The sequence below is a fragment of the Mus caroli genome, unplaced genomic scaffold (assembly GCF_978045245.1).
Source record: "Mus caroli unplaced genomic scaffold, Mus_caroli_1 scaffold_6, whole genome shotgun sequence".
Lineage (NCBI taxonomy): Eukaryota > Metazoa > Chordata > Mammalia > Rodentia > Muridae > Mus > Mus caroli.
Window position 1 is genome coordinate 112714645 of NW_028227261.1, and position 27362 is coordinate 112742006.

The 27362-nt window shown below is 51.9% G+C and overlaps 3 protein-coding genes and 1 long non-coding RNA gene across 17 annotated transcripts in view; 1 reads left to right on the plus strand and 3 right to left on the minus strand.

Moving 5' to 3' along the window:
• The window catches only part of LOC147004374 (uncharacterized), a 158992-nt gene extending 155214 nt beyond the window's left edge, over positions 1 to 3778 (minus strand). The window contains exons 1-2 of the long non-coding RNA XR_015047436.1: positions 3588 to 3778; positions 3401 to 3466 (exon numbers count right to left, since the gene is read on the minus strand). This is a non-coding gene — a long non-coding RNA (uncharacterized LOC147004374). The remainder of the gene's footprint in view (positions 1 to 3400; positions 3467 to 3587) is intronic.
• A 4-nt stretch (positions 3779 to 3782) lies between these two features.
• LOC147004381 (C-C motif chemokine 27-like) lies at positions 3783 to 8483 on the plus strand. Of its 6 annotated transcripts, none has more exons than XM_085839406.1 (6): positions 3783 to 3887; positions 4181 to 4248; positions 4461 to 4520; positions 6750 to 6847; positions 7992 to 8124; positions 8306 to 8483. In XM_085839406.1, the coding sequence occupies exons 2-6, from the start codon at positions 4202 to 4204 to the stop codon at positions 8460 to 8462; spliced, it is 495 nt and encodes a 164-aa protein (XP_085695532.1). In that variant the 5' UTR covers positions 3783 to 3887; positions 4181 to 4201; the 3' UTR covers positions 8463 to 8483. The 6 variants fall into 6 exon arrangements, with proteins under 6 accessions (XP_085695532.1, XP_085695533.1, XP_085695536.1 ...); XM_085839407.1 differs by having other exon boundaries at positions 6768 to 6847; XM_085839408.1 differs by lacking the exon at positions 3783 to 3887 and having other exon boundaries at positions 4183 to 4248; positions 6690 to 6847.
• A 2-nt stretch (positions 8484 to 8485) lies between these two features.
• Positions 8486 to 19567, minus strand: Il11ra (interleukin 11 receptor subunit alpha). Of its 5 annotated transcripts, none has more exons than XM_085839397.1 (13): positions 19446 to 19567; positions 14617 to 14716; positions 14413 to 14473; positions 13408 to 13577; positions 13176 to 13290; positions 12990 to 13022; positions 12745 to 12911; positions 12017 to 12180; positions 10451 to 10592; positions 9980 to 10105; positions 9786 to 9882; positions 9467 to 9549; positions 8486 to 8881 (listed from the first exon to the last, which is right to left on the minus strand). In XM_085839397.1, exons 1-13 carry the CDS (start codon positions 19464 to 19466, stop codon positions 8841 to 8843), a joined length of 1320 nt encoding a protein of 439 aa, XP_085695523.1. In that variant the 5' UTR covers positions 19467 to 19567; the 3' UTR covers positions 8486 to 8840. The 5 variants fall into 5 exon arrangements, with proteins under 5 accessions (XP_085695523.1, XP_085695525.1, XP_085695522.1 ...); XM_085839399.1 differs by lacking the exon at positions 19446 to 19567 and adding an exon at positions 18695 to 18926; XM_085839396.1 differs by lacking the exon at positions 19446 to 19567 and adding an exon at positions 17841 to 18463.
• Positions 19568 to 19707: 140 nt separating this feature from the next.
• Positions 19708 to 22906, minus strand: Galt (galactose-1-phosphate uridylyltransferase). 5 transcript variants are annotated; one of them, XM_085839402.1, is made up of 11 exons: positions 22724 to 22906; positions 22276 to 22445; positions 21978 to 22053; positions 21839 to 21887; positions 21589 to 21718; positions 21406 to 21462; positions 21123 to 21245; positions 20799 to 20931; positions 20609 to 20692; positions 20152 to 20306; positions 19708 to 19887 (listed from the first exon to the last, which is right to left on the minus strand). In XM_085839402.1, exons 1-11 carry the CDS (start codon positions 22776 to 22778, stop codon positions 19807 to 19809), a joined length of 1113 nt encoding a protein of 370 aa, XP_085695528.1. In that variant the 5' UTR covers positions 22779 to 22906; the 3' UTR covers positions 19708 to 19806. The 5 variants fall into 5 exon arrangements, with proteins under 5 accessions (XP_085695528.1, XP_085695527.1, XP_085695529.1 ...); XM_085839401.1 differs by having other exon boundaries at positions 22754 to 22847; XM_085839403.1 differs by having other exon boundaries at positions 22672 to 22793.
• Positions 22907 to 27362: the final 4456 nt, after the last annotated feature.

The window sequence follows — 27362 nt, forward strand, 5'->3', positions numbered from 1 at the left end:
CACAGCTATCAACTGCCAATAGCTCCTCGGTAAGGGGTGGACCTAGAGTTCATCTACCCCCTCTATGACAGAGTTTTGGCTAGCTGATCTTGTGGAGGTCTTATGTAGGTAACCACAGCTTCTGTGCATTCATGAGTAGGCTAGACATGTCATTCATGGTGAGAAAACTGCATTTTACAGCATATCTCCCCATCCTCCGGCTCTTGCCTGCTTTCCTCGCCTTATCTACTGAGATCCCTGAGACATAGCAGGGAGAAAAGGGTTGATGCAGGTGTCCTGATTATAACTCAACAGTCAGTCTATCTCCAGTCTAAATCCTCACAGTCTCTGGTCTAGCATCCAAACATCAAATCTCATGAGAGGCTCTGATTAGTCGCCCAGGCCTTTAATCAGACACCGTGTCTGAGGATTGGCATACCGGGATCACGGCAGTGTGGTTGATAGCCCCACCACCGCCGCTATAGAAAGTGGCAAACGCTGTAATGCTTCCCTGGAGAGGCCGAAGCATAAAGAGTGCCATAAGTCCAAAGCCAGCCTGGAACACACAGCAAAACCTTGTCTCAAAAACAGAAAGTCAGGACCAGGCACAGTGGCACAGGCCTTTAGTCCTAGCACTTGGAAGGCAAAGGCAGGAAAATCTCTGTGAGTTCAAAGCCTGGTCTTTGTAGCAAGTTCTAGGACAGCCAGGGCCACACAGTCAGTCCCTGTCTTTGATGATGATGATGATGATGATGATGTAAAAATAAATAAAAGAGAAAGAAAAGTGGCCTGTATGAACAGAAACAGCCCTCAAGAAATCTACTTCATAGAGCTATCCAGAGACAACTTAAAATATTTAGTATGGCACCTGGTACTTAAGGATCAACAAATATTAATGTCATAACTGATCACCTTTAGAAAGGTAAAAGAAATAATAGAAGAGGAAAGAATAGGTGGTCAGTGGGAAGAGAAAGTCTGAAAAATGCAGACCACAGTTAAGTCCATCAGATTATATATCCCAAGGCTGAGAAATAAAAAACAGCCTAGCATCCCACAGTAGGCCCAGTGTCCCACAGTAGGCCTGGCATCTCACAGAAGGCCTGGCATCTCACAGTAGGCCTAGCGTCCCACAGTAGGCCTGGCATCTCACTGTAGGCCTAGCATCCCACAATACGCCTGACATCTCACAGTAGGCCCAGTGTCCCACAGTAGGCCCAGTGTCCCACAGAAGGCCTGGCATCTCACAGAAGGCCTGGCATCTCACAGAAGGCCTGGCATCTCACAGTAGGCCTAGCATCCCACAGTAGGCCCAGTGTCTCACAGGAGGCCTGGCATCCCACAGTAGGCCCAGTGTCCCACAGTAGACCCAGTGTCCCACAGAAGGCCTGGCATCTCACAGGAGGCCTGGCATCCCACAGTAGGCCCAGTGTCCCACAGTAGACCCAGTGTCCCACAGAAGGCCTGGCATCTCACAGTAGGCCTGGCATCCCACAGTAGGCCCAGTGTCCCACAGAAGGCCTGGCATCTCACAGTAGGCCTGGCATCCCACAGTAGGCCCAGTGTCCCACAGTAGACCCAGTGTCCCACAGAAGGCCTGGCATCTCACAGTAGGCCTAGCATCCCACAGTAGGCCTGGCATCTCAGAGTAGGCCCAGTGTCCCACAGTAGGCCTGGCATCCCACAGTGGGCCTAGTGTCCCACAGTAGGCTTCCTAAGCGACTCCCACTCTGAGCTTTCTTGAGTCTTCTCCTCCACGTGCCCTTGGATTGTGGAGTCTCACTCACCCTCTCACTTGTTCCCAAGCACAGCCACAGAACATGCTAGCAAGGAGTTATCTTGAGACAAGCAGACCAGAACCAGGAAAGCCTCCCATGCTATGGCACGGCAGATCCCATCACCTCAGTATAAAATTCAGAGTGGCTTTCCTTCTTGGACCTCTCAACTGCCATATAAGTGCAGTACAGCACAAGACACCTTATGTCCTGGGCAAGGGCAGCCTTGGGGACCTGGCTCATAGCAAACCCAGGCTTCCACTGACCCTTTCTATTTCTAGTAATAAGTTGACTTATGTAATTTTTATATAATTTTCTCAGTAGACTCAGACAAGTTGCATCCTGAACCCACTTCCCAGGTCTCTCATCCCTCCTTCCCTCACTTCTCTGTGAACTGACCAACATCTCTCCTCAAAACTCCCTCAATCCTCAAGGAAGGGAGAAAGGGATGCTTGGGGCTGTTTTCATCCTTGATATTCCTGAGAGCTCTGGAACACAGAAAAATGGATGAAATGCAGAAGGGTGAGAATGGCCAGGCCAGGAGGGCAGAATCTTGGCAATCAGAAATGCAAGGCACAGGGCTGAGATCTGTTTTTTAAAAAGCATTCTTTTGACTTTGCCAGTCCGCTCCACAGGAGTGGAGTTCAGAGGATGGCTAGGCAGGCCCAGCAGTGAGTCTGCGCAGTCCTTGGTGGAATCTGAGAAGTGACTTCCTCTACCCTTGCCCTGCCCCTGTGATTGTGCCCCCAGAATATGAGGGGCTGTATCTTCCCTCCTCCTCCAACCCTCACAGATCTCAGAACCATAGGGAAGAGGCAGGCATCTTGGTTTCTTTTCTGTTGCTGTCATAAAACACTGACAGAGTGACTTAAGGGAGAAAGGGGTCTACTTTTAGCTCACAGCTCACAACAGTCTGCCACGGCAGGAAAGTGAAGGCAGAGGGAGGTTACTCTTCACCCTGACTCCCAACCTTGAGAATGCCAATTTTTAAAGAAAATATATTTTATTTTTAATTATGAGGTGGTACATGCACATGAGGGCTAGTGCCCTTGGCAGCCAGAGGCGTCAGCTCCTCCTGGAGCTAGAGTTACAGGAGGTTGTGAGCAACCAATGTGGGTGCTGGGAACCAAATTCTGGCCCTCTACAAGAAGCTAAGCCATCTTTCCCACCATACCTCTTACTCAAACTTCTGACTGCTGTGGTTGTCAGAACTGAAACCAAGCAAGAACTAATGCTGCTACTAAGACGTTTAAAAGGGGGCTGGAGAGATGGCTCAGCGGTTAAGAGCACTGACTGCTCTTCCAGAGGTCCTGAGTTCAATTCCCAGCAACCACATGGTGGTTCACAACCATTTGTAATGGGATCTGATGCCCTCTTCTGGTATGTCAGCTACAATGAACTCGTATACAAAAGGGGAAAAAAAAGTTTAAAAGGGACCCTCCCCCTCAAAACAGGAAGACAATCGGGAATCTACCCGATGAAAAATCTTGTTAACCAGCTTACTGACAGCTCCACCCCTAAGTTAGCCCCAGGCTTCATAGGTTTAAGAGGACGGTCTTCACAATTGTTCCACTCTAGATGTCCGTACATGGTGTGAAAAAAAAATTAGATGATTTGGCCAAGGCCACTGAAATAAGACAGTTCCATACCTTAGCCTGCTCTAGGCTGTGTTCTCGCTGCTGGCCTATTCCTTCTGGTCTGAGGTCATTCAAGAACTGGACAAGAAAGAAAAACAATTGGCAAGGTAAAAGTCAGGAAAGTGGGGGCACAGGGGAGAGAGGCACAGTGAAGATGCACTTTTACTGCTGTCTCCAGTCAAGGTCACAGTCTACCAACCTGCGTAACTCTAAAATCTGGCTCCATCCCAGAAAAGAGGGTCCTGCGTGTCTGGCATCTTAATAAACACCGACCATGCCCCTTAAGCAACAAAAATACAGTTGCCACCTTTTAACGTTTAACGGTTTGATCCCACCTCCTCTGACGAAAATCGGGTTCCTCCCCTTCCGGGTGATATGCAAGCCCCACCCATAGACTGCGAAGGTATCCCTGTGATGTAATTGTTAACGGTCGGTTTCCGGGGCGGAGCCAGGGAGGGCGGGGAGTTTAGGCTGTGCCGACCCCTGAGCCCCCCTTCAGGTGACTCCAGCCCCTCAAAATCTCCATCCAGGGCCTAAATGTCCCAGCTCCCCTGCCGCTAGACCTCCCTCTTTGGTGACTCCACGTTCGGGTCCCTAGATAACCCTCCTCCTAACGCTTTAACTTCTAGTGATTTCCATAGCATCCATCCCATCCTGTCCCGATGTGACAATTGGCTTCCGGGGGTGGGGGCCACCTGCCTCAGTGTACCTGAGGACTATTCAGACTCGTCCTGGCGATGGCGAAGGGGACTTGCGACTGGGAATAAGTGTTCCTATCATGCTGCTCCCCAGGAACCGTTCGGAGCCCCGGACATGTCGCGATTGAGGAGATACGAGGTGGCGCTGGAAGCGGAGGAGGAGTGAGTGGAGGCGGGAGATGCGGAGGAGGGATGTGAGGCCCGGGGTGGGGGGGGGAGGTGAACGTCCCGGGGCGGGCGGAGCGGGCCCTCGAGGGGCGTGGGCTGCTGCTGTCCAGCCCTTGGGGGCGGGGCTTTCTGGAGGGCTCGGTTCCAGAGGTGGGGTCTGTGGGTCACCCCGCCCCTCGCGGTCCGGCTCTGCCTTGTCTTTGCAGGATCTACTGGGGCTGCTTCTACTTTTTTCCTTGGCTGCGAATGTGGCGCAGGGAGCGGAGGTGAGGGGGCTGCGATCTCGTGGGGGCATGAACGAGGTTCAGTGTCGGTGGACGGATGTGGGGGAGTCCAGGCGCCCCTGCCCCGCCTCATGTCATTGTCGGGTCGGCCTACAGCTCGGCGCACCCCCGGGAGCAGAAGCTGGAGCCTCTGCGGGGCCTAATGAGCTGTTTGTCGAGCGGCCTGAGGCCTGCTCCCCAGCGCTCGGGTCGTGGTCTCCTCTGTCGCACCCCCACCGCTGCTGCACAGACAGCCTGTGCATTAAAGATTTAAAGTCACGCCCACTGCCTTCCTGACTTTACCGCCGCAGCCGCCATTGGTGCTGGGAATCCCACGCCACACCTGCTGTTTCTTAACCCACAGGGCATCCCTCCCTGGTAGGAAGCCCTTGCATGTCTAGGACTCCATCCTAAGGGTCAGGCTTCTAATTACTATCAGTGACTGGCTCCCTGCCACGCCCTCCCCAAAAGCACCCATACTGAGAGTAGGCCACATCTTTCCCCCCACTTATCAGTGTTCCCACAACTTCAGCTGTTACCACCTAACTCTAGCCATAACTTTGCCAGATGTCTAAAGAATCCTCTTTTCCTGGGAGTGGATATAAAACATTTTAGCCAAAGTTGAGGAGTCTGCTGTCAGTGAGAGGAAGGACCAGTTTCTAGAAGCTGTCTCCAGCAGTGTACCCCAGAAGAGTGACAAGGGTCGAGGGTCCAAGGTCCTTCCTATAGTTAAAACCCCAAACTGGCTCCCCCAGTCTGATGCCAATTTTTTGTTTGTTTTTGTATTTAATTTTTTAATTGTGTGTGTGTGTGTTTGTAATATGTGTGTGCCCACCACAATGCATGCGCATGCAGAGATCAGAGGGTATGACCCTTTATGAGGGTTTTTCATCCATATGGCTTCCCGGGATGGAATTCAGGGTTTCAGGCTTGGCACCATGGCCATCCTGCCAGCCCCATCACAGTTTTAAAAGTCCTTGGTATCAGCAAGAACTAGCAGTTTGCTAAGAATCCTGCTACCCTAACCCCATGATTACTTTGTCCACCCAAATCACTCTGGAACCCGTTAACCCTTACAGTGGCTGAGAGTCAGACTGTCCTCTGCACCAGCACATAGACACACTGACTCCCATTCCAGAACAGGCACCCGAGGATTACGCTACGGAGACAGCCTGGATCCTGGCTGAGCTCAAAGCTGACTTTTAGCCTGGCACTGCCTCTGTAATAGCACACTGTGCTGGGAAAGAGGACTTGGCCTCCATATCTTTGGAGAAGCCAAAATAAGGAGAGAAGGGAAGCCAGGAAAATGTTTCTGCCTTCCAAAGATCTCTGGATTAACAAGCCCAGGGGAACTCACAATGGCAAGCAGTATAGACATGATGGTGGAGTGGGGTGAGCGGGGCAGGCGAGGTGAATTTCCTTAGAATTTCTTTTTTGGTGAAACACCCAAGCCCAGGGACAAAGATCTAGACCGGGAGTAAGAGAGAAGCTTTGGGTACCAAAACTTCAGGATGCATGGCCTCTGGCTCGTGGGTGACCTTCAAGTCTGCAAACTTTTAGCCATTCCCTCACAATTTCTGCATCGAAGACACCTTCAAATGCTTTGACTAGCCCTGGGTCCACATCTTCCCAGACTGTCATAAGACCTCTGAAAAAATGTCCAAAAGGTGCCTATGGGTCTTACCCTGGTCAGGAGGAAGCAAGGCCTTTTCAGTTTAGCCAAAGAAACTGCTCGGAGGCAGTGGAAGTCCTATCCCAAGATCTCTACTCCAGAGGATGGCTGGCCTCAGAGCAGGAAATTCAGTCTCCAGATAAGGGATGGATTCTTGGTGTTATGACTCGGTTTATATTTTAAATCCAGAGCAGAACTTGAGAATTGAAATCCCCAGATTAGGAGTCTAGGCCATTAGCCCAATAAACACACTCCTACTCTAGGCTGTTTACAACTTTCCAGAAAGCGTTGACTCAAAATGAGTAGGAATTTTGCATACAGATCCAGTTATACCCCAAGGCCCCACTGCAATACATTTGGATTTCCACATTGATTCCACTGAACCATACTAGTACATACTCATTTCTGATGGAAGGAAGCGTAGGGCGGGGTACAGGTGTTTGGGGTTTGGGGAAATGGGTATTTCTGAAGCTGGGTTCGGAAGGGTATGTTCCTTCAAGCCCAGAATGGAAAGACGGTAGAATTTGAATCAAACGAGACGACCTAACTTTGTTCTTGAGTCCGATGTCTCCAACAAGCCAGAGACTAAGTCTGGAAGCCCCCAGCCTCCCACTGAGAAGCTGGCATCCGTGGAACAAGACTAAGCAGAAGCAAGAAGGTGAGATTTGGGAGAGGGGCTTTGTCTTCTTGGAGTTTTGTTGATTTGTTTGTTGAGGCAGGATCTCACTATGTAGCTCAGGCTGGCCCCGGAACTCACTGTGTAGACCAGGCTAGTCTCAAACTCACAGAGATCAATTTGCCTGCTGAGTACTGGGAACAAGACATGTGCCGCCGTACATCCACCCACTTTCACCTGTTTTAACACCAGCAGCCTGGCACCCAAGGACTTTTATTTCTCTCCCTCATCTGCCTCAGTTCCCCTCCTTCATAGTAAACATCTCCCTATTAGCCAAGAAGAGTCTGTTTTAGGGTCCCATCAATTTCTCCTGATTAGAAAAATGCAGGGTGGGGCGGGGAAGGTAGTGGGAGGAGAAGATGAAGGCAGGTCAGTGCTGGCCTGCCTTCTGTTCCTACCCACTCACAAACTTCCATCAGAAGTGTGTATGTGTACTAATATGGTTCAGCACGATGATTGTGGAAATACAAATGGATTCCAGTGGGGCTTTTGGGTATAACTGGATCTGTGTCATTTCTGTCCATGAGCACACATTCGTGGGCGTGACTTCATGAGGTTACATGACCAACATATGACTGTGAATGTGTGGTTATGGGTGTGAGCGTAAATGACTATCAGCCACCGTGAACCACGGCTGTCCTGAGCTTCTGTAGCATCAGTCCCGTACACCATTCGCTAGCTCTCTCCCATCTTCTCCGTTCAGGGCTTAGAAGCCCATGGGGAAATGGCAGTCCGGGCAGGGAATTGGGTCACTGACAACAGGCCAAGAGTTAGAGCTCAGCATCACAAGATAAGCAAGGCATCACCACCCGTGTCTGACTCACCTAGTGCCCGAGGCAAAGCACAGCTAGATTAAAGCTAGGGGAGCAGGGGAGAAAGAAAGGAAGGAAGAAACCTCCAGGCTGAGCAGCATGGAGGGGCTCTCCCGCGCCAGCAGCCTCCTCCCGCTGTTACTGCTGCTTCTGAGCCCGGCTCCTGAAGCAGGTAAGTTCTCAAGAGGCCTTTGAATGAATGCTGAATCAGGGGACTACAGGGAACAGGGCCCAGAAAGTTGGACCTCTAGCTATGTAATCAGAGCAGTTTGTGGGTCCAGACCTCTCTGAAGTGTGGCCCCATTGTTCTCCAGCCTTGCCTCTGCCCTCCAGCACTAGCTGCTGTACTCAGCTCTATAGACAGCCACTCCCAAGCAGGCTGCTGAGGAGGATTGTCCACATGGAACTGCAGGAGGCCGATGGGGACTGTCACCTCCAGGCTGTCGTGTGAGCTCTGCCTTCAACCTTGATACCTCTAACTCTGCCCTCAGTCTGAACCCCCAATATTCATCCCTAACTAACTCTAATACCTACCCGGATTTCCATCTGGCTTTTACCCCTAACCCCTGAACCCTACCTAAGCTCATCCCCCAAATGTGAGCCTAGCTTTGGACTTTTCCCTTCTCAGGCTTCACCTGGCTCGGCGCAGTGTCTGTGTTCATCCCCAGAACCGCAGCCTGGCTCGGTGGTTAGAACGCCAAGGGAAAAGGCTCCAGGGGACTGTACCCAGTTTAAATCTGGTACTACAAAAGAAAATGTACTCACACCCCCAACAGCAAAACTAATAAAGCAACATTAGACGACAATCTCCAAAAACTTCTGTCTCTTTTATTTCAACTCTTCACACTCCCCAGAAGGGCCAAGCCCAAGACCACACACACTCTCCAATCATCTGTACACACACATGCAGAGAACTTTCGCTCCCTGTCTCACATACACACACGGTCACAGGAACACAGACTTCTGTACACATTCCTCAGGTGGACTTCCACCTCAGGACAACATTGGAAGTCCAGACAGCCTTCAGCCGGCAGCAAGTCTGGAGTATAGGTGTCAAAAGAGTTCAGACTTCCAGCTGAGACCTCCATCCACAGGGACCCACTGCCCCGCCTCTTTCTGCCTGTCCTTGTAACCACCCAAGTCTGACCGGGTTACAGATGAAATCAGCTGAAGTTCTCCGGGGTCCTCTGCAGGTTTGGAATTCCTAAAGGAACAGAGAGCATTATCAAGAGAGAGGAGGGCTGGATCCAGACATCCTGAGGAAAACGGGGACATTTCCAAGCCCAACACTCCCACTTCTGAGGGAGCCCTAACACGGTAAAGATACAGAAGCAGATAAAGTCCTGGGACCAAGGGTAGGGGTGGCAAGCAAGCAAGCATGATGACCTGTGTTCAGACCCCAGGACTCATGCAAAGGTAGAAAGACTCCCAACACATGCTATGACACGGGTGTGTGCATACACATACCACACACACACAACAGTAAGAAGATTTAATTTTTTAAATCTGGGAGAGGAGCAAGCATTGATCCAAGACATTAAGTGGGGGAAGGGTAATATCGGTTCTGACACCTTAAAAATGAAGGGAGCTACTATAAGTCCCAATTTTTTAAATGGGAAGAGACCCATTTCTGAGAATAGGCACTTGGGAGGAAGGTCTACCGGGCTCTCCCCCTTGCCTAGATATAAAAGACCCAACTCCAGTGATTCCTGGAACCCACAAAATTAATAGGGCGTCCGGTTTAAATCAGACACTCAACCAAGCACTTAGATTACCAAGCGCTACTCACCTGGAAGCTTTTCCACTGGGATCATGGGTGCCAAGAGCCCAGGTTTTTGCGGTCCATCCTTCCCACTCCGTCTCAGCCTCAGCCTGAAGCATAAAAGAGCAGCTGTCTCCCTGATACCATGTCTCGTCCAAGAGGACTGGTTAGCAAAGGACGAGGAATCATGACCGAGAAGACAGGGGGTGGGGCGTGGGGGGGGAAGAAGTGGCTCCAAACTCCAGCAGGCTCAGCGGGCTCAGCAGAGGGTGGGAATGGATGTGGTCCCTGGGCATCAAAGCAGCTGCGGGGCAGGACAGCTAAGGAACCAGTGGCACTCACTTACCAGAGCCCCAGTGCCAGGGCTCCCACAGCCAGGCCAAGGCAAGAGAAGATTCCCAGAGACGCTAACACAGCTACTTGCTCCAAGGGGTCCCTGTGATCTGAAGGAAAAAGCCCCATGTCCCTGGGAGAGCAATGATGCCACCTTCTGTTTAGGACTTTAGTCCTCCACGTGCTCTGTCAATCCATCAGACTTACCAAGCAGCCTTGGGTCTGGCTGCAAGGAAGGCCTTGCAGGAGCCGGGCTGTCCTCCTGAGCTACTATTGCCTCTAGCTGCTGTCCGTGTCCCTGGCTCCAGTCGGGTACCTCATCCTGCAGGGGACCTGAAGAAAGATGAAACCCGAGCGGTGCACACAGAAGCCTCTGCCTTTCTAGGGCAGGAGCAGGGCTAGAACCTAAAGCTGAGGTAGGGGCCTAGGAGGCAGTTTCAAAGGGTGTGGACAGCTTCTGAGGATCTGGCTTGTAGACTTGCAGACACAGGGTCTAAATGTGCAGAGGTGGAGACATGGAGACAAGGGACTAAAGTCAGAGGAGGGCTGCAGGCCAGCAAGGCTATCGAATAGCACAGCAGTGCTAAAGGCCCCTAACAAGGGGATGTGTAAAACTGTCCAGTGGATGGTAGCTTTGGGGTGAGGGCCCCACCCTTTGTCTTTGTTTCTGTCTCTCACCAGTGCTAGGAGTACCCCAGGCCTCTGGGCTCCAGGCGCTCCAGGTGCCAGCATCCAGAAAGTCCCTGGCACTGACTCGTACCGCGTGGGGCAGCCCAGCCACAGCATCTGTTATCACTTCCTCCAAGCCAATGGGCTCCACCTGGAGGTAAAGACGGCTGTTCAGGGTGTGGTCCCAATGTAAGTAAAGAACCCGCCCAGCCCCGGCCATCAAAGAGTAGCCCTCTCCCACGCTGCCATCCCTGTCGACCTGCTAGGGAGGGTCTAGGCCCCACGTTGGGTGGCTGATGGAACAAAATCTAGGTCTGGGATTTGGAAAATGGAAGCATGTAGAGGTTACTTAGAGGGCCTGTGGTGTCAGCCAGTCTGTGTTCAAAACTCTAAGTGACTTGCTGAGTGGACCGTGGGCCTCCACGTCTCAGCTTCCTCGTTTGTAAACAGGGTGACTATACCTAACAGAGATAACCTGTCAAATGTGTATTGAGGTACCCTGCAGGCAGGCAGCTCTGAATGCAGATTATAAACTAAAGGGACCGCTTCCCAGGACAGATGCCAACAAATCTTTGACATTTCTGGATGTGGAGATAAACTATTTTCCCCTAGACACAGGGGTATGGCTGCGAGGAGGGTCCTCTAGGTAAAAGGTATGCCCTTTCCTAGAAGTTATTCTCTCCCACCCCCTCTCTTTCTTTGTGTGTGTGGGGCTGGGTTGTGTGTTGGTGTGATGTGGTGTGTGTGTGTGTGTGTGTGTGTGTGTGTGTGTGTGTGTGGTGGTATTTGTTTTTGTTTCTTTTTTTTTTTTTGGTTTTTCGAGACAGGGTTTCTCTGTGTAGCCCTGGCTGTCCTGGAACTCACTCTGTAGACCAGGCTGGCCTTGAGCTCAGAAATCTGCCTGCCTCTGCCTCCGGGGTGCTGGGATTAAAGGCGTGTGCCACCACGCCCGGCTGTGTGGTGGTGTTTGTGTGTGAGTGTGTGTGTGTGTGTGTGTGAGTGTGTGTGTGTATGTGGTGGTGGTAGTGGTGGGGTATGTGTGTATGGTGGGATGTGTCACAGCATACGTGTGGTGGTCAGAGGAAGAACGCAGGATTAAGTCTTTCTGCCTTCTGCACTGTTTGAAGACAGGTTTTTTGTTGCTCTCAGCTAGCCCAGGAACTTCTAGGCATTTTCCTGTCTCTATCTCCCCTCTTGCTGTTGGAGCACTCGGGTTACAAGCTATGCTATCTCACCTGGCTTTATGTGGACTCTGAGGATTCAGACTCAGGTCCCCGTGCTTATAAGTGGTTGTCTTGTAATACACTAAGCCGTTTTCCCAATCCCTCGAAGTGATTTTTTAAAAAGCCATTTCTATTTCCCACAGACAGGCTTGCATTATGGTTAGTCACCCAGGACAGGAGTGCTACCCGCTACAACTCCGGCACCCAGCTCAACACCTAGGGAACACTTATATAGAAAGGGAATCAGGTCTTCTAAGACCAGCCAGTGCCTAGAAGCAATGCAGAATATCTGATCTCTTAACACCAGAGACAGCACCAGAAGATGAAGACCGAGGCACACTGCAGACCTCACCGTGGACCAGGCTGGATGCTGTGCTGGTCGGTATTGCAACCGGAACTTGAGCAGAAAGTGGGGTTGGCGACGCCAGGAGGCAGGGTATGTCCAGCTGGCATGCAGGCGTCTCGGGTAACCAGGTACCGATTCCACCCGCAGTCCTTGGGGTGGATCAGGACGCACTAGAGATAGCCAGACAACAAGTTCAGGGTAAGTGATGGGTGCTCATTCCTTCCCACAGTGTGTGTGTGTAAAGGTGCTTTCGTCAGATCCGTCCCAGGAAGGAGGGGAAATGTCGAATTTGATCACTCATTGAGCCTCAGGACCTGTCAGTCATTATTATAAGCAGCAATGCGAAAACAGAGTTTTGATAGCTTTAAGTGATAAGCAGATTTTTCTTTCCATCCACAGATGATTCGCTGGCCCAAATTCCAACCTACATATACTGTCTTCTCCCCTCCCACACTCAGATCAAGAAAATAAAGGGGGGGAGAGGCTTTCCCCTAGGCGGGGAGAGCATGAGATCGGGCTGTCTTCAGCATAGCTAGGGTCCAGAAGCAGGAATGAGCTAGGCAGGTGGGAAGGATGCGTAGGTAATGACGGGAGCCTCTAGGGTACAGAGCCATCTGTGACGACTCTGTCTTTATGAAAAGGAGAAGACCAGTTGGAAGTTGGGGCAAGGTGAGTGTAATAAGTCTGTGCGGAGTCTCTGTGACATGGATCTGGACGGAGCCTGGGGTACTCACAGATGCTCTGTAATCTCACATCCAGTAGGCACGTGCTGGCACCCAGTGGGTTCACCTCGGTCACATTGATCCGGTACTCACTCCAGAACTCTGCCCCATGGACCACACATCGGGAGGCCTCCAGAGGGTCCTGTGGACACGGCCAAGGCCCAGTGGATAGACTTTCCCTAGAATGGAGGATGTCGTCTTGGGTTTTGGAAATAGGTCACAAGTTAAGAGTCCCCAGTCTCTCTGTCATGTCCTACCTCTGACTCTCAGCTCCTGGCAATGTCTTCTTCCTGGTAAAAAGGTTACCATCTGAGGTTAGGAGGGAAAGAAGGCCTCTACCTTCTCTGAGAATTTGTCAGAACCTCCCTCCCTGCTTCCCATACCCATCTCATGCCAGCAACCCCAATTCCATAGGCACACATACCAGACACACCCACATATACCTGTAGGAAGTAAGGTAGCGGGTGGGCAAACCGCTGACCTGGCCTGGACTCCAAGTACAGGAGAAGTTTTCATAGTCTACTGCTTGGCAGGAGACCTCAGGACGCACTGGGGGAACTGGAGACAGAGGGCACAGCTGGAGACCAAGACATCCCTAGCTCCATCCTATCCCAGAGGGCTTGCACGGGTCCCAGGTCCCCTTGGGGAATCCCATGGCCCCTTCCACTAACTCACAGCCCAGCTTCAGGGTCACCATGCCCCCTGATACACCATCCAGGGTCTGGCAGACATAAGTGCCTTCATCAGGGCTGTCCACCTGGGCCAAGACCAGTCTGTGTCCTAATCCAGAGTCAGGTCCCTGGAGCAGCCTTGAATCTCCATCCCGAAACCAGGACACTGGAGTCCTGGAGAAAAGATGAGGAGATGAGTCAGAGAGAGACGAGGTTGGGCTGTACAACTGTTCTCTGAGAGCATCTAAGCACACTTGCAATCAAACCACGATTCTGTGCCTGGGGTGGTGGTGTGTAAGAATCATCTCAGGAGGCTGAAGCAGGGGTTCATGAGTTTGGGGCCAGTTGGAGCTACATAGTGAGTTCTAGGTCATTCCCAAGTGCCAAGATAAATAAACGAATAAAATAAAAACAAGGAAGAAAGGAGACCTAAGCCCAAGCCCAAATTCCCTTCACACAGTCCCTTGTGGTCTCCCGTGGCCTTCTTTACCTTATCACCCCAACTTCCTCCTGCACAGGCCGCATTCTCTTCTCTCTGTTCCTTAGCACTGAGGTCACCCCCACCTCAGGGCATCTCCACAAGCTGCTGTCCCTGCCAGGAGCTACCCTAGCCTGGCCATGGCTGCTCCTTTTTGACCAAGTTTCTTGCGTGCTTGCTGCCTGCCTTCCCCACTAAGATGAAAGTGCTTGAAGGCAGGCTTCTGGCCTTTGTCGTGTCTCAGAGCCTACGACAGACCCAGCACTTAGCAGGTACTTAAACAAACTGGCTGGTTCACTGAGGGATGGCTTTTGGTACTAAGTATCAGCCCACCACCCACCCCCAAGGCTTTGTCCATGCCTGGCACCAATGACATCCCCAGCATTAGCAGCGTTTTCTATTGAATAAATACATTTGGAGGGTTAGGACACACAAGCAAGGATTACAGCCAGAAGAAGCGAGGTTAGGAGGGAACGTAAGATCTGGGCAGGGTCAGGAAAGGATGAGATGAACAGACAGGCGGACACTTACCCAGCACTCACTCTGGGGCAGCACAGCATCACAGGCCTGCCAGGTTGTCCATACTGGACCCCTGTAAAAGGCAGTTACTACTTCTTTAATACCCTCTCCCATTTATGAGAACGATAGGGTGAGAAGCAGGCTGCCAAGCCCTGGGTGGGGTCATTGTGTCCAAGCATGAAGTTACACTTGGGAGCCAGAGAGGCATTTTCTTACCTGGAGGACCCCAAGCTTGGGGGCAGGGGGAGGACGAAGACACCAGGGCTGTAGCCACGGCCACCAGGACCCTGGTCAGCCCTGTGCAGCTGCTGCTCATCTGTGGAGAAAGAGGACATTTAAGGACTTACCCGTCCATGAGCTAAAGCCCGGCTTATCCCTCTCCAAAGCTGGGGCTTCCTTAAGGAAAACCGAAGTACCAAGAGAAATGAAGCTATTGAAAATGACTGAGGAATCTAACCTGAACTTCCATTTCTCGCCATATACCCAGTGTTGTATTTGTCCTTGTGTATGTGTATACACACACACACACACACACACACACACACACACACACGTTCATCCCAGTCCTGGGCTTAAGGCCCAGAACAAAAGCCAGAGGCAACAGACTGTGCTAGCACTCACCCCCCACCCCCGCAACACAACACACCATCCTTGGCACCCACCTCTGGCACCAAAGATTGGCACCAGCTCCGCCACTCCCATTAACCCATACGACTCAGCTGCTGGGAATTCTGGCATTCACCCCCAACCTGACCAAGGCTAATTATTGCCTCTGGCCAACATACAGCAAACCTCATCACCCGCAGATAGGGAGCTGACATGATGGGCCCAAATGCCCCCCATATTCCCAACATGAGGCCCTGCCCTGCTCTAGTTGCCAAGCCTCTGGCCTAGGCCTGGCTTCTTGCTCTCGTACTTGGGCCACTCAGATGGGCCTGGCTTGAAATCTTGTTGGTCTCAAGCCTGTGAGGCTGGATGGAGCTAGGGTGCAGGCTGGGGCTGCAGAATTAAGCGGATCCAGATGCCCTGGCTCCTGCCAGAGGCTGGGAGCGGGCAAGGAGCCAGCAGATGGAGATGGAGAAGCAGTGGCTGAGAAGGGAGGGGAACTAGGAGCCTGCAGGAGCAGGCGCCTGATGCGCGCGGGGGGGGGGGGGGGGCACAGTACCAAGTGCAGGGGGGGGGAAGAAAAGTGTTCAGGAGCAAAGGCAATGGAGTCGGGGGCCAATATGTAAGAGGTCTGGATGGGTGCAGCAGGGACTCCAATTTGAGAAATGTACTTATAGGGAAGGAGTTGGGGCTGGGAGAGAAGACTTGGGTGGCGGGGAGCAGCAGCAGACTGAAGGTAATCAGAAAGGGGTAGATAGCAAGCTCTCAAAAGTGCCACAGGACCTCTCCAGAGCAGGGCAGAATGAGGCCTTCACATATCTGGTCCCCCTGACTGTCTTATTGCCCCCCACCTGGGTTCCACCCCATTTACCCTGATTAGTCCCACCCTACCTTGATAATCACAGTGACTGAGTGCCCATGGCCTCCAAGACTTCCTCCTACAGGCTAAGAACTGTCTCCCGCTCCACTGAGTTGTGGGACCCCAGAACCATCCCCTCCTTCCCATGTCGAGCCCCGCCCCCTCTGGGCCTTAGAGCTGAGCAGGCCCCCTCCTCCACCTCTTCCTCTTCTCTCTCTCATTCCCTCCCACCATAGGGCCTGGGAAGGAAAGAGGCCTCCCCCCTCAGGCTGGAAAGGAAGCCAGAGACACAACCAGGACCAGCAAGAAGGAGAGGGGGGTAGCCTCTGCTTATGTCCCTGTCGCTAGAAGATTTCCTTTATTTTCACAGAGTCACCAAAGCCTACTTACTCAGGGACTCACTAGGTAGTTAACTAATGCAAAGATATTCACTTGAACACATGTGGACATAATAAAAAGAATTAGCACACAGACACACTACTTCCTGTTCTTTCCACTCTCCAGCAAAGTTTCCTTGGGGCACAGATGGCTGTGTTTCCAGGGGAAAACAGGCTTCACACTGGAGAATATAAGGAAAGGCAGAGACCAGCCCCCACCCCTTCCCTAGAGGTTGTAGCCATTTCTATTTTCCCCCTCCACCAGTTGGGCCTCAGCACCAGGAAATGCCTTTGATCCCTTGGTGCCAGATACACAAGACACACAGTTACCCTCAGATACAGTCACACACAGAGACACACACTCAGACACATTTAAACAGCTTAGCCTACTAGAGGTCCTATTGACACAGAGACACACGCTTCGTGTGTGTGTGTGTGTGTGTGTGTGTGTGTGCCCTATAATCCCTAAAAGCAACTCCTCACCATGAGGAGCTCACAGGAGCTCTTAGTAAAGACGGACCAGTGTCATAGCAAGGTTACAAGTCCTTGTGTGGCCAGAAACAAAGAATAAGTAGGAAACTCAGACAGAGGGACCCTGAGGGACAGACAGCCTGTAGACAGAACTAGAAAAGCAGAAACATGAGACACCTGGGGGGTGGGGTAAGGAGGAGCTGTGAAGAGACATAAAAATCTCTCCAGGAAGATAATCATGGGGACAGAGAAAGAGATGTTAAGAAGCAGAGTCAGGCATGAAAACAGAAACACCAGAAGACCAGGGCACCAGGGCTACAGCTCGGTTGGTGGAGTTTGCCTAACATGCCCAGAGCCCTAGGTTTGACACCCAGCAGCGTACAAAAACAGATGTGCCACATCTGCAACCCCAGGAATCCAGAGGCTTTGGATACATGTGGCCCAGTGATGGGACTTACTGTCTCAGCCCTGGAGATGGAACCTAGGCCCTGGCTCACACCAGACAAGCGCTCTATCACTGATCATGCTCAGCCCCCACCAGCTCTTGAACAGAGGAAGAAGGAAAGCCATGTGGCTTGGGGGGGTGGATCTTGTCTATTGCTGCAGGCTGGGTAGAAAAGTCAGTTTCCCTCCACAACTTAAGCAGTTCCCAAACAGACAAACACAGCTTCACTCCCACACAGTCTAGGCTAGGACACAGGACACATCATGGTCACAAGTCTCACTGTTGCTCTATTACTGAAGTCACACATTAGTACACACACACACACACACACACACAAACCAGCCACCCGGGCAGACAAAATCTAGACCCCACAGAAGCTTCCCAAAACACATCCCCTGGTGTGGTCACAGACGCATCTCCCCCCCACATCGTCGTCCCCCCCCCCAAGCTGCACCGCCAGCAGAGCCAGCTGGAATCACACTCTCAAACAGAGTCGCATTCGCTGACAGGCACACCAGATGACACCAGTTTCAGAGCCTCACACGCACTGACATCGCCACACACAGAGACACACTCATAGTCCATCCTTCACTCCCTGCCTTTCAGATCACACACCACCCTGCCCCGCCCCCTCTTGGCAGGACTTGGGAGTCAACACCCGGGTCCCAGTAGGGCCTCTCACCTTCTGCGGCAGCCGCCGCCAGCACCCTCCGCCCTCACCCTCTGCCCCGGCCTCTGCTCCCTCCAGTGCTGAGCAGCGGCGGTGGGGGCGGCTCCTCCCAGCGCCAATAGAACGAGAGAGGTGAAGCAGGGTGGGTTCTCGGCCCATTGGAGCCTCCAACTGCCAATCACTTCCACCTCCTCTGGACACTTCCTGTCTCGTCTGGAACTTAGAGGGGGGTGCCAGAGTAGGATTCCTAGGACAAAACCTGAAACTGCTGCGTTCCTTAGACCTCTCCTGAAGGCCTGTCCTCCCAGGGACATCAGGCCTGAAAGCGTCCAGGCCCTTGTCCCTGGCGTCCACACAGCCTCAGGTTCCCTAGTGAGCCACTGGGCAGCTGACTGTATTCGATGAAGGTGCCCCTGACTCCAGATAAGATAGGGAGCCAGGGGGTTGGTCTAGTTCTCTTACACTTTTAAAACAGTCAGGCCATATCCCAAGCCACTGAAATCAGAATCTCTTCTCGTTGCATCTAGATTCCCGCGCTGTTTTTAAAAACTTTCCAGGCCTTAGGCAAGGTTAGGGAGTGTGTGTTTATGCCCTAAGAAGCCAACCACCTACCTAGCAAGCAAAGGAAGTGCCTGCTTTGTCTGATTTTCCAGCCCCAGGCAACATTCCCAATCCCAAGCACCCATCCCCCTTCCAAGCCTCCAAGATCTCAAGAAGACAGCAAGGAGAGAAAACCAGGGTTTTCTCCGTCAGGCCCAGTCACTTGTCCACGCTTAGTGTGACTTCTCAACCCCAAGACTCAGTTCCCCTGGAAAAGAATGGATGAAAGACATTCTAGCCATCTCCACATCTGTCACAGCTCTTACTTTTGCTTTAGAATTTGGAGGCCACCAAGTGGTATCTGGTCTCAAACATCAAATGCCCCGTGGTTCCACTATCACAAGGAAAAACAGATTCAGAGAGGAGGTGGACTCAAGGTCATTCTAGGTCCTGGGGCTCTCGCTCTCTGGCTGCCCCCGCCATGCTTAGTGCAATTCTTGTAGCGTAGGTACAGTACTGAAGCGACATCTGCTGCACATGGAAATCCAGGAAGCCAAGAACACAAAGCCACACGCACACTCCCAACCCGCCCCTTTAGCCCCTGTGGTCTAGAGCAGCGTCTGACTGTGGCCACTCACAAAACCAGGGTTCTGGCCAGCAGCCCAGTGTCTGGGGTGACCATGGGACTAGGACTTTGCTCACCCTCTCCCCACCAAACTTTGAGGCTGACACTTGGTGAGCTGACAGGCTCAGTGATACAAACGGCTCTGGGCCTCCAGTAGCCGCTGCCAAGCTAAGAACATAAGATTTTTTAAACAGTCTCCTAAATTAGCATGCTATCTATATCACAAGCAAAGAGGATTGGAGACAATAGTGAATATTGTTCGGAGAGCAGAGGTAGAATTTTCTTCTCTATAGTTAGGGCTGAACACAGGGCCTTACACGTGTCAGACACCCACTCTATCACTGACCTATTTCGCAGGTCCTTTGTACCAGACAGTCTCACCAAGCTACCCAGGCTAGCCTTGAATTTGCAATCCTCCTGCCTTGGTGTCCTGGGGAGCCAGGATTACAGACCTGTAACATGAGATCCAGCATGGCTTCGGTTTCAGAGACTAGGTCTTGCTAAGTGACTCACACTGGCCTCAAATTCACACTCCTAATGCAGCCGCCAATGTGGTGGAATCACAGGCACACACCATCATGTCTGGCTTGAAGGGGATTCTTGCACCAAATTTTTCAAAGTCCGTAGGCAAGAGTGTTTGGAGTCACACTTAGCCTTTACCCAAACTCCGGAATGTAAGAGTCCACACTACTCCTCTGGTGTCAGAAAACATGGTTAAAATGTGAGACGCAGTTTTATTGATGTCACATCTGCCCAAACTCCAGGTCCCAGGTCTGTCAGGTACAAAGATTCAAGGCCCTGATGTGGTCACAGTCAAGCGATGGCTGCCGTTTCCTTGTCTTTCTGTGCCAGGCAATAGTGTACCTCGGGAAGCGCCCTTAATCTTTCTGCAGCCTATAAAGGGACAAGAAGCAATCAGGGAGAGTAAGGGTCACCTGGAATTGTACCGAGGAATTCTGGGCCCAGGAAATACTGAGGAGGGCTTATGGGATGGGAAGATTAGTTCAGGATAGCTGGAGTCACCAGGGGGTGGAGTTGAGTGGCAACTGAGTTCTAGGAATGCAGAGATTTTTATGAGGCTCTTCAGGGTCAAGACTGCTGAGATCCCGTGAGGAAATGAGGTGAACGGATATGACGACCCAGGATGTGAGTCCTGACCTGTTCAGGAGTGAGGTCACGCTGGGCCTGGGCAAGCATTTCATAGCCAACCATGAACTTCCGGACAGTTGCGGATCGCAGAAGTGGGGGGTAGTAGTGGGCGTGGAGCTGCCAGTGGTCACAGGTGGCTCCAGTCCTTGATCCCGTGGGAGCCCCTGACAAGAAGACAGAGGTGATCTGGGAGGCCCTTTGTCAGCCTTCAGTCTAGCCCCTCCCCTAAGCTAGACCTGAAGATTATTACAGCTCCAGGTATTTTCCACCAGGGAGCTCAGGCATTAGGTAGCAATCAGTAACGGGGTCACCAAATCTCTCTTCTCTCAGTCCCAGCACTCATGCACTGAACAGTTGTTTTAAAGCCAACAAGTGTTTTAAGGCCTCATAGGGATTCTAGTTCCCTAAGCCAGAACCTAGAAGCCCAGAAACACTATTGGGGCTACCCCAACCCCAAAAGCCTTACCATGCCAGCCCATGGAGTAGGGAAAGGATGTCTCAAATAGGTTGTCGTACTTGGTCAAGAGCTTCTTCATGATGGAGGCGAGATCTGGAATCAGAGCCTGATTTTCACCCCCTGGGAAGAGACGCTGGTCCCATCCGGGCTATTCTATCCAGCACCCAGTCAGTCCCACAGTCCTACCCAGGAGACTCACCATCACGCTCAGCGGGGGTCAGCTCAGGTAGCCGCCGCACGTGCCTCCGGGGCAGCAGAAGTGTCTGGAAAGGCCACACTGCCCAGAAGGGGACCAGAACTATCCAGTGCTCACTGGTTAGGACCAGACGTTCCTGGACGCACAGAATGGAAGTGAAGCGTGCAGGTCGCAGGGAGCAGAAGGATCTCACTAGCACCTACCCTAAGCCACCATAATATTCCTTTAGGTGGACGCTAATGTCCTATCCCCCTTTAAAGCACGTCTCTCTGTGAGGGTAAAAGGGCTAGAGCCTCCCTGGGGACACAGGGCCTGGCTCTCTCCTACCTTCCTGAGGAGCTCTTGGTGACCATATTCCAATAACAAAGGTTTTCCATGCTGGCTGTGATAGGTCTGCTGGGATCGCTCTTCACGCTGGGCGATATCTGGCAGGAAACTGCTAGCCCAAACCTGTCAAGGGGCAAGCACCAAGAAGAGCAGGCCAGTCCATTATCTCTGAGCCTCCGAATTACCAATGTATTTCTTTTGCCCTATCCCTTAATCTAGTAGTCCTGTCCACAATGCCGGTGGACTCAGCCAAGAAAGCCATTAAGGCCTGTCACATACTTGCCTGGCAGTGGGGATGGGGGTTAGAACAGCCCATCATGGCTCCTTTATTTTCAAAGATCTATTGGGTAGAAAAGAGAGAGAGATTCAATAGTCACACAGACATCAAGTGAACCCCTCCTCACCATACCCTGTGGAAGCAGTAATGGTACTTCCCCAAACCAAATTACACCTCCCCCTCACGGACCTGCACCCAAGGGTACTGGGCACCCAGCTCCTCTGTGACTGAGGCCCATGCATCGATGACAGCTCGGATCTCAGGGACAGACATGAGTGGCAGCGTCACATCCGACCAGGGGTGGAAGCACATGACCTTACTAGGTGGTGAGGGAAAAATGACAGAGGGAAGGGGATTGGGTGCTAAGGGCAGGGCCCAAGCCCAGGTCTTCGTCTTCACCCTTGGGCTGGAGGTTGTAAGAGGGGAAACCCAAAGTTACCAAACTCCTCTGGCGGCCTCTGCTCGAAAGAGAGGGTGGTCACTGGGTCCTGGAATAAAGGAGCATTACCCTTTGTAGCACAGGTACCGGGGTCAGACCCAGTCTCCCTTCTCCCCAACAGTGGTTAAATTGAGGGTACCTGGATCGGGAGCATCGGGCTGCAGAGCCGGGAAGTCATTGTCAAACAGAAAGGTGCCATCATACGGGGGATTCACCTACTGACAAGAATAGGCTAGAAATACTACCACCTGACGCAATCCAAGGGCTATCCAGGCTGCAACGGGGGCGAGGAAGGCCCCACTCAAAGGATCAAATTTGCTTGCCTGGAAATGATGACTCAAAAGGAGGCGCACTGCTCCCTCTTGTGGGCGAAGGGGTAGTAATAAGGAAGAACTATTTTCTCCTATTCCAGTTGGTGGCTGTGTTTTCGGGCTTACCTCCCCATTAGCTCGTGTGGCCCCGGGACACAGAGGGTTGAGTGGGTCATGGCGGGGCACTGTCTTCAGAAGCTGGGGCTCCACTTGTCCTTGCCAGGGCCGCTTCATGCGATGAGCTGACACTAACACCCACTCGTCCTGCAGCGGGTTGTAGCGAATATGCTGGTGTTCTGGGGATAGTCAAGGATCAGTCAGCAAAACTCCCTGTCTCTCTCTTCCCCGAGTGGCTCTAATGCCCTAGCAGGCCCAAGTACAGGGACGCTCGGTCTGCGCAGTGTTTCTAGAAGCTATAGTCTGGCGGAGGGGAGTTAAAGGGTTAAACGCTTTCCGTGCCAAACGGCCTGCAAGCCCTTCCTTCCCTCGCCCCCCACCCAGGCCTCGGGTAGGAGTGCCGACCTTGACTCTGGGACTAGAACTTCCTACGGAAAAGGAAGGCTCGGCTCCGCACCGTAGCGGGTCCAGGCCGCCCAGCAATTACCGCTCGCCCGGAAGGTCGCTGCCATGGCGTCCGCCTCTGAAGCCTGCTGGCGCTGCTCAGGATCGGTTCCGCTGTGCGACGTGAGGCCACACGAATTGACCTAAGGTCAGTCAGGAAGGTACACAGGGTAAGCGCCCCATTCCATGTCTCCCCCCGCCCACCCTGGATGATTGGCTAGCCGCCAACACGTGACGTGGGGGGGGCACAGCCTGCCACTTGAGGGTGGGGCTCGGGACCGCCACACACTTCCCCAGGTTGTTTTGATAATTCTTCTGCAAACCGGATTGGAGCTACTTCTCTGGAGAGCATCTGTGAAAACTGGTTGCTGTGTCCATTCCTCCCGCCACGGATTCGGGTTGCTTGCACGACATTAGGGCTATTTATTGGAGCATGGGCAACATAACAGCTTCACCACTCAAGGACACTCCTGCCACAACCTTTAACTGCCAGTAGTCCATCAGAAAGGAGCCTCGTGAGTACACCGCCCCCCCAAACCGGTATGAAACCTCGATGGGTCCATTCTCAAGTTTTGTGCAGGTAACCACAGGTGTAGTGAGTTCTTGTGTTTGCACATCAGGCCCTGTCCTGTTCAGAAGACATCGTTTTTACTGAGCATCTTAACCGTGTGCCAGGCACCTAGGTTCTGTGTGGAGCATAGAGACGCCCTGTGCAAAGACCAGCAGCATTCTGAACTCCTGACCTGGGTCACCTGCGGAGCAGCTGTGGTTAAGATGCAAGTTGTGGAGAGGGGGTGGAGGTGAGGAACTTGATCATACTATAGATGAAGCCTGCAGCCTGGCCCTTCAGGTATTGCCCGGATGTGTGAGTATTTCACTGTAACTATGCCTCTAGCCTCAGGAGCAGAAATAAGGTTAGATAAAGAGAACTGAGTAAGTATAGGGTGTGGTGGTACACACCTGTAATCCCAGCACTCCAGAGACAGTAAATTTACAAGTTCAAGTTCAGCCTGCACAGTTATACATAACAAGGCCCAATCTATATAAAAGTAAACCAAGCGGCCAGTGGTGGTGCACGCCTTTAATCCCAGAACTTGAGAGGCAGAGGCAGGCAGATTTCTGAGTTCGAGGCCAGCCTGGTCTACAGAGTGAGTTCCAGGACAGCCAGGGCTATACAGAGAAACCCTGTCTCGAAAAAAAAAAAAAAAAGTAAACCAAAAGACAGTAGTGTGTGTGTAGGTGTGTGTGTGCATACACACCAGGCACAGTGATGCATTTGCCTATAGTCTCAGCTACTCTAGAAGCTGAAGCAGAAGATCATTTGAGCCCACAAGTTCTAGACCATCCTGGCCAATATGGTGAAGCCAATTTCAAAAACAAGCAAAAGGCTATCACTATCTGAAGGGCAGAGACAGGTGTATCAGTGAGTAGCCTGGCTACATAGAGCGTTCTAGGCTGTTGAGGTTTGGTCTGTTGCTATGTAGCATGATGCAAAATACTGGCTGGGGAGGTGGGGAGCTGGAGAGGTGGCTCAGGGATTAAGAGCACCAACTGCTCTTCCAGAGGTCTTGAGTTCAATTCCCAGCAACCACATAGTGGCTCACAACCATCTGTAATGGGGTCTGATGCCCTCTTCTGGTGTGTCTGAAGAAAGCAATGGTGGTGTACTCATATGTATAAAATAAATAAATAAATCTTTTAAATACTGGCTCCCAGGGTCTGGTCAATCCCACAGACAAGGACATTCTCATCTATACCAAGTGATGCTATGTATCCTTGCCCCTCAAGTTATCCCTGATTGGTTAACAAAGATGCCTACAGCCTATAGCTGGGCAGAAGAGAAGAAGAGAAGTAGGCAGGACTTCAGTTCCCCCAGCTTGAGGGTATATAGCAGAGAAAGAGAGAGAGAGAAGGAGGAGGGGGGGGAGGAAGAGGAGAGGAGAGGAGAGAGAGGAGAGGGGAGGGGAGGGGAGAGGAGAGGAGAGGAGAGGAGAGAGAGAAGGAGAGGAGAGGGGAGGGGAGGAGGAGGGGAGAAGGAGAAGGGAGAGGAGGGGGAGGAGAAGGGGAGAGGGAAGAGAGGGAGAGGGGAAGGGGAAGGGAGGGAGGGAGAGGGAAAGGGAGAGAGACACTATGGGGTAATGGATCCTGAGAACTGGCCATGAGGGCAGACCAGTTGGAGTAAGAGCAGCCCAAATGGGACTTAGCAAGTCACATCCCTTAGTTTAGACAGAAGGGGGCACAGTGAGGAGAAGAAGAGCAGATCAGGTCAAACCAGGAGCACAGTCCTGGCATCAACAGACAAAGACAAACCCCCTAGAAAAGGAGAACTTGTGGGCTCAAATGATCTTCTGCTTCAGCTTCTAGAGTAGCTGAGACTATAGGCAAATGCATCACTGTGCCTGGTGTGTATGCACACACACACCTACACACACACTACTGTCTTTTGGTTTACTTTTTTTTTTGTCTGTGTAGCAGGAACAGTAGGGCTACCTCTATGTAAATTCTGGGGTCAAGGCAGCCACAAAAGCATCTCCTGCAGGAGGACCTAATTGAGGACTGCCTGAGAGACCAAGGATTGCTAGTGCAGACAATGCCAGCCAATCAGGAACTGCTGTGTAGAAGAGCTGCTTTCTTGAGACCAATGGGGCGCGGGTGGAGGGCACTAAAGGAGCCTGCGGCAGTGTTCAGATGAGCTTGCTGAGAGGATCCTCACCTGCTCCCAAGGTCTGTGTCGATGATGCCCATGATGATGCCGCCGCAGTGACACCTCGCCTCTGCGGTAAGCACTCCAGAGCACAGGAGACATCTGTTGACTAGGGCGGTGAATGGATGACTTCGTCGCCCTCCTGTTGTGACTGCTTGCAAACCTCCTTTTCTGGGGGTTGTCTTTGTCTGTTGATGCCAGGACTGTGCTCCTGGTTTGACCTGATCTGCTCTTCTTCTCCGCACTGTGCCCCCTTCTGTTGCTTCTTTGGAGAGCCGGCCCCTTAATGTTTTATGTTGTGGGTTTCTGAGAAGGTAAGTGCCTGGACCTCATTACTGTCTTCTTTGTCTTTTCAGTCTATCTGTCCCAGTGACCTCGCTTTTGGCCTCCATTCAATTTGAGGGTGAGCTTATGGTGGCCAACTCTCCACTTTTCTTTGTCTTTGGTGAGCGTGCTGTGGTGGGCATGCAGTGCATCTCACCATCTTTTCTGTCTTCTTTGTCTTTGTCTGCTCATTTTCACTGTTGGTTTGGATTCATCCTGGTACCTGACAGAGGCTGGTTTCCCAGGTGATGGTACCAGGGATCGGCTCCCAAACACCTTTCCTTCCTGGGTACACGGTCCAGACATAAGCGCTTTGAGTTACACCTAAGGGAATTCCCTACTTAATATGTGACTTTCGTCACCTCTTCTGTCATGTTTGTCATATCTGTTCGTCATTTGTTTCTTTTGTGCTTGTTGACATGGGCTCCCTCCCCTCCACCATCAAGGAACCCCAGATTAGGACTCTGAAAACCCTCTGGTTACTCATGGTCTCAAGGTTAAGATTCATGACCTGGACCAATTTTGGGAGGAGGCCGTTATATTGGCCCCCTGGATATCGCCGGAGAACATGTGGGACCCTGACCTCTGGATGTGTGTTCTCTTCCTCGACTAAAAGCTTGAGGTACAGTCTGGGATTACCCCTCCCTTGTTCTTTGTCCCCATCCTCCTTGTAGTCATTGCCAGTCTTAAGAATTCTTCCCCAGAGGAAGAGGCAGCTGTCCATAACAATCACTGCCCGGATCAGGCTAATATTCACCTTTCCATTATTGACCCCATCCCACTTTCTCTAGGCAAACAGGTTGATTTTAGTGATGAGGATGAGAGCGCCTCTGCTCCAGCCCTCCAGCCATAAAGCTCCAAGCCACCCTCTAGCCCTGCTGTCCCAGGTCCCTCACTCATAAGCCCTTCCTCTCCTGCCCCATTGGAGGTACCCCCAGATTACCCCTGTGGTGATTTAGGGGGACTTTGCCTTCCATTGGTCACCCCTGTGCCTCTCGCCTGGGGGCCTCATTCCCCTCAGGCATATAGTGAGGCTTCCCTGTCAATCTTAACCCTGATGTGGAGACTAAGCCCCGGATTCCCATGCCTCTGGCGGACTTGGCATTAATCAGAAAAGCTGCCAACATTCTGGCCCAGGTTCCACTTATTAGCGAAGCAATGGGCCATGCACCTTCCAGACCTGTGACAACTGGTATAATATCCTTAAGGCAGTGCTCCACCCTGCTGTGTTTCTTAATGGGAGGTCTGCCTATCATGACTTGGCTGAGAATTAGACTAGGATTAACCTGGAATATAAACTTAACATTACCTTTGATATGCTAACTGGCCATAGGGCAGACAATAACCCTGTCACTCAGGCCACTATCAGGGACCTTTTACACCTGTTGCAGCCGACATTCCCTGCAACCTATGGGGAAGATAGATTCTGGAAGACATGGGTGCTGTCCTTACAATGGATAATAGCACCTTTTTTGAGGATATAATGCAAAATTATCCACTAGACTGCCCATTTTGGAACCTAAGCTTCCTGCTCTCAAGGAACTGGTCTTGGAAGAATTAGTTTTGGGTCACTTGGAGCCCTCAACCAGCAGACATAATACTTCCATTTTTGTCATTGAAAAGA